This window comes from Vanessa atalanta, chromosome 12 (genome assembly GCF_905147765.1).
Source record: "Vanessa atalanta chromosome 12, ilVanAtal1.2, whole genome shotgun sequence".
NCBI lineage: Eukaryota > Metazoa > Arthropoda > Insecta > Lepidoptera > Nymphalidae > Vanessa > Vanessa atalanta.
In genome coordinates this window covers 1,668,012-1,674,347 of record NC_061882.1, presented here as the reverse complement: position 1 = coordinate 1,674,347, position 6,336 = coordinate 1,668,012, and the positions used below count along the sequence as shown (strand labels likewise).

At 32.4% G+C, this 6,336-nt stretch overlaps 1 protein-coding gene across 1 annotated transcript; it reads right to left on the bottom strand.

Annotated features, from left to right (window-relative positions):
- Nucleotides 1-2,228: 2,228 nt before the first annotated feature.
- Nucleotides 2,229-4,063, bottom strand: LOC125067785. The gene is made up of 2 exons (XM_047676548.1): nt 3,541-4,063; nt 2,229-2,395 (listed from the first exon to the last, which is right to left on the bottom strand). Exons 1-2 carry the CDS (start codon nt 4,045-4,047, stop codon nt 2,261-2,263), a joined length of 642 nt encoding a protein of 213 aa, XP_047532504.1. The 5' UTR covers nt 4,048-4,063; the 3' UTR covers nt 2,229-2,260.
- Between the last annotated feature and the right edge of the window lie 2,273 nt (nt 4,064-6,336).

The window sequence follows — 6,336 nt, the reverse complement described above, 5'->3', positions numbered from 1 at the left end:
GTATAACTCATGCCCCCTTCAAATCTCTGCCGACTATGCGTCTTTAGGGGCTCAGTTGTTTTGCTTAAACAACGAAATATGCTCTCTCGGGACAGTTACGTGGAAAAAAGAAATATTCGTTTGGTAAAACGAATTTTTTCGCAGTTTAGTGGCACTATTATGTGCTTTTATTTTATTTATATTCTATTTTACAGCGCTGGCTTAGTGGCTAGCTTTTACGACTGCATTTATGATGTCCTGGTTTTTGATCAAATAGAAATTACCATGTATTTCTCTGTCATTTTTTTTTATAATATATAATAAGTTGATGGTGTTACATTCGCTTACCTTATGATCATTCCTTGCTTTGCCAAGACGCCACCAATCTTTGGAACAAACATTTTATCCTTGTGCCTGTATTTACTCTGGCTCAATTACACCTAAAATTGCAACGCAAGAATACGAAGTATTGCTTAGGTAAAGTATATCTGAAGAGTGGCTTATACCAACAAAGACGGGCTTGCACAAAGCTCTATCACCAAGTAAACCGCGTAGCACCTATCCTACGGTGTTCGGATTATCGATCCATCAGTTTTCAAAAGCAAGGCGTTGTACTTACGCATATATCTGTGCATTAAAATAACTTCGAATCTAGTTTGGCTTAGTCTATTTTGTAACCAAAATTGATCAGGAGAAAATTATAATATTTTATCATTCTGAAATATAATTGCATAAATTTTATATATTCATATTAAATTGAGAAAAATATTTTTAATATATTTGTAGAATATTAAAGATACTTACTAAAATAAATATTACTTCGCAAACATTAAATTTCTTTTTGATAAATTGTAAACCTATCTTATATATTTATATACATATCTACAGCTTTAATTAAGTATAAATAAGTATTTATTTATTATTTAATTAAGTATAAATACCGGGGCTTATGTCTATTTTAAGATTATTAGGGATTTTTTCATGATTTAATGCGGCAGTTCATAGTTATTTTGGTGCTACGATTTTACGTAGAATGTCTGTAGATGCTTTGTAGAGCACACGCGTGTAGCGTTCAGACGATTTGTTATATACAATATTGTAACGGTAATTTTATATTATTGCTTGATAAATAAAGTAAAATACAATAAAAAAATACGCATTTGATTATTAATAGTAGTATATACATATGTACATACATATATAGAAAATTGTAATCGATTGGTAACTCTAAAATTGTCTGGGTAGGAACCACCCATCAGATATTCTACAGCCAAAGAGCAGGATTGTTTTGTGTTCCAGTTTGAAGGGTAAGTGAGCCAATGTAACTACAGACACAAGGCACATAACATTTTAGTTCCCAATGTAAAGAATGGTTAATAATTCTTACAGCTCATTGTCTTTGGTTGATGACTACTTTCCATCAGGTGGGCCATTTACTCGTCTATATCATAAAAAAAAAGTATTAGGTGTTAATATTAAATATGTGTACAGATTTAAAGTGAATAAAATGAGACATAATGATTATAGTTTGAAAAATATTTGACTCTATAATTTTTACTCAGAGCAACCCGGTGTTTTTTAATTATAGAGGTGTAATATATCATTCTTGGCTACAATATCCAACGAAAGTATTTCAAATAACGGTCCAAGCTGATTATTGATTTTGATAAGTTAAATTAGATATATAGTATAGAAGGTGGGTTACCAGGGTGGCGGCGAAAATGACGATACGTTATATTAGAAAACACTTGTAATGCTCATTACAACGGTTAAAATACGAATGCCCGATATATTTAAACTGGCGGTATTTATACAAATATATCTTGACCTAATTTAATACTAAATTCGCAAACTTAAAAGATAATATTAAACATTGTTTATCTTAATTATTCTAATGATTATTTACGGACAAATATTATTTAATAATACAGGATTATGTAACATTAAATATTAAAGATTAATATATTACACCGGAAATTGATAAGCAGCAGATAACCTAGCCAGATTAGTAAAATGAGATTCTAGTAGCTTAATCCTTACATTATACATAATAAAACAAAATTATTATAGCATTGATTAATCGACATAATTTGAGAAAATATAAATAACAATAAGCACTATTTATTAATTGCGCCGGAAGCTGAAGGCGCCATTAATAAATAGAATAATATATAATAAAATGTTCCAAGTATAAACAAATATGAATCAACTATTTATTTGATTATGAAATTACTAATTAAATTGTTGAACAAAAGTTTTAATCTATACTTATAAATAATCATCAAGATGTACCCGAACTAGCCGTATATGTAGGACCGGAAGTATTAATTGATAACATTCGGCCATCCTGTGTATGCCGTGTCCCACGGAGATCAGCGCTGCTATTGGCGCCTGGTTTGTCGCTGCTGTACGGCACCTGAAGTTGACATGTCTAAGCCGTAATTAAATCTTGTATTATCTAATTTAAGTATACAACTTTTATTTATCCTAGATAACACAACTTTTATTCGTCCTCCTTCACACAGTCTTCGTTTGTCTTAGCTCATACACAGTTTTTATTTATCCTATATCACACAGCTTTTATTTATCCTCCATCACACAGCTTTTATTTATCCTACATCACACAGCTTCAATTTATCCTACATCACACAGCTTCAATTTATCCTACATCACACAGCTTTTATTTGTCCTACATCACACAGCTTTTATTTGTTCTACATCACACAGCTTCAATTTATCCTACATCACACAGCTTTTATTTGTTCTACATCACACAGCTTTAATTTATCCTACATCACACAGCTCTAATTTAATGTAATTTATACAACCTCTATCCTAAAGTAGTTCGATTTCTTTTTTTTTTATCGGATAATTGATAGAAAGAATGGATAAATATTTTGTATAACAATTTATTTTTCTCAATACAATATTTGTTCTGCACAAGTTTTGTTTTATAGCAATCTTTCGACCTTACAAGTCCCCCTAAAATTACATAGGATATACAGCCTAACTCAACATATACAGAACTCACAAGATATGTTTCATTACTATTAGTATCGAGATAAACTTGCACCAAAGCAGCACTTTGTTGTGGTATTATACAACTGTGTCTCAAATACACTGGAAATTTTGTTATAAAGTCTGTATCACATAGTTTTATATCACTAAGAGTACTATTAAAAGTATCACTACTACCAATAAATTTAACAGAATTTTGTGATATAATTAAACTGATATTAGGTAGATTTATCATTGGTTGTCCGATTATTAAATCTATATCACCTATATCGTAATTGGTTAATTCTACGAATCCACTTAGAACAACATTGTCTATGTGAACATCCACGTGGGGTGTTCCCAAAGAGGTCGAATGTGCACCTCCAAAACCTCTCATTGTAACAACGGACGGCTGAATTTTTAATTTTAGCTTATCAGCATATGCCATAGTGAGAATATTTAATTTGCTGCCCGTATCTATGTATGCCATGAGACTACAACTATTAATTGCCACTACCTTTTTATACAAATCTATGTATATGTTGTAAATAAAACATCACTTACTTTTTGATGTGAAGAGCTGGCCGCATGCCAGCAGCTGGCAGACGTGTGACCCGGGCGATGGCACACCTCGCAGCGTGGCACCTTGCAGTCCTTTGCTTCATGACCTTCTCTTCGGCAGGCGTAACATTTCTTCGGTTGAAAATCACTCCCTCTTGCAATTGTAGCAACGGCGCCCTCTCTTCGCCACGTGGTAGTTGGTCGCGGATGGCTGGCTTCAATTTGTCTGTAGTTTTCCAATGACGACAAATACCCGTAGTATAGTTGCTGTGGTGTACTGCATTGGAAAGCTTTCGCGTTGGCTCTTATTTCCATGGGTAGACCGCGAATTATGCACGAAATTGCAGACTCGCCAATGATATTGCATTTTTTTAATAAGGAAACCTTGTCGTGGAAATATTTTGTCATAGTTTCCGTATTCGTTTTCTTTCTAGCAAGCATAGATTCAAGTAGATCCACAAAGTCAGTAGAACGTGGGAACGCGGTCTCTAAAGCGTCCTTCCACTCCATCCATGTGAGATCATAGTCATCCAGATCGTCATACCAGTCTCTAGCCGACCCTCGAAGACGTATCTGCATGATGAACTGTCGATCTTTGTTGTCCCATCCGTACACGTCGCCCAATTGGTCGATCTTATGCAACCATCCCTTGACGTTGCTAGATTTTTCATCCGGTCGGAACGTTGGAATAACCTCCGCATCGGTTTGGGTGACACGCCGCTTCTTATATCGCCTTTGTTTCTCCAAGATCTCTTCGTCATCGGATGAAGAAAAAAAACTTGATGATTCGTCACTGTCGAGTACAGCGTTCTCGCAGCGTCTCCTTTTCTTCGTACCAAGTCCGTCGATATATGGGCCAGACATTATCCCACTTCTGAAGTATAGAAGGTGGGTTACCAGGGTGGCGGCGAAAATGACGATACGTTATATTAGAAAACACTTGTAATGCTCATTACAACGGTTAAAATACGAATGCCCGATATATTTAAACTGGCGGTATTTATACAAATATATCTTGACCTAATTTAATACTAAATTCGCAAACTTAAAAGATAATATTAAACATTGTTTATCTTAATTATTCTAATGATTATTTACGGACAAATATTATTTAATAATACAGGATTATGTAACATTAAATATTAAAGATTAATATATTACACCGGAAATTGATAAGCAGCAGATAACCTAGCCAGATCAGTAAAATGAGATTCTAGTAGCTTAATCCTTACATTATACATAATAAAACAAAATTATTATAGCATTGATTAATCGACATAATTTGAGAAAATATAAATAACAATAAGCACTATTTATTAATTGCGCCGGAAGCTGAAGGCGCCATTAATAAATAGAATAATATATAATAAAATGTTCCAAGTATAAACAAATATGAATCAACTATTTATTTGATTATGAAATTACTAATTAAATTGTTGAACAAAAGTTTTAATCTATACTTATAAATAATCATCAAGATGTACCCGAACTAGCCGTATATGTAGGACCGGAAGTATTAATTGATAACAATATATAAGATAGCTGGAAACGTTATTTAGGACACAATATCACTTTTTATCGCTTTTACTTTTTCAAACATAGTACTTTAATTATTTGTCCTCTTTTTGAACTAATTTTCTAAGAACCTAAAACAGACAGACAGACGAAAACAGATTTGTGATATTATAGCCACTACACAGAGGTTTTTATTTTCGAATCCATGTTTTAATGTCATTACATGTAAAGAGCATTAACTAAATCTGTGTTATTTATAGAAGGTGGGTTACCAGGGTGGCGGCGAAAATGACGATACGTTATATTAGAAAACACTTGTAATGCTCATTACAACGGTTAAAATACGAATGCCCGATATATTTAAACTGGCGGTATTTATACAAAAATATCTTGACCTAATTTAATACTAAATTCGCAAACTTAAAAGATAATATTAAACATTGTTTATCTTAATTATTCTAATGATTATTTACGGACAAATATTATTTAATAATACAGGATTATGTAACATTAAATATTAAAGATTAATATATTACACCGGAAATTGATAAGCAGCAGATAACCTAGCCAGATTAGTAAAATGAGATTCTAGTAGCTTAATCCTTACATTATACATAATAAAACAAAATTATTATAGCATTGATTAATCGACATAATTTGAGAAAATATAAATAACAATAAGCACTATTTATTAATTGCGCCGGAAGCTGAAGGCGCCATTAATAAATAGAATAATATATAATAAAATGTTCCAAGTATAAACAAATATGAATCAACTATTTATTTGATTATTAAATTACTAATTAAATTGTTGAACAAAAGTTTTAATCTATACTTATAAATAATCATCAAGATGTACCCGAACTAGCCGTATATGTAGGACCGGAAGTATTAATTGATAACATTATTAAACTAACATAATAAGGTTTACTAATAAGAAATGATAGATAGCGTCAGTTAAATCGTTTCAGTTCTAAAAAGATTAATCAGAGAAAGTCTGATGGTTTATTAATTTCAATTTTTCTTTTCTATGTCTGGTATTAATACTTACACCACCAATGAACAAAACGATTATTATACATTTTTAAGCTGAACTTTACACTTCGTCCTAATAGGGTGAGTGCCCTGAATGTTAGTTATTTCTTGACCTTTACGTCACCCATCGCCGATGATGCGAAGAACCTAACCCGATTTCCGCAGGCGTCAGGTGCTACACCCTAGGCGTCACCGACGGATTATCCTTTTTATTCTAACGCTGCGTTTAATATATTCGGTCAACTTATT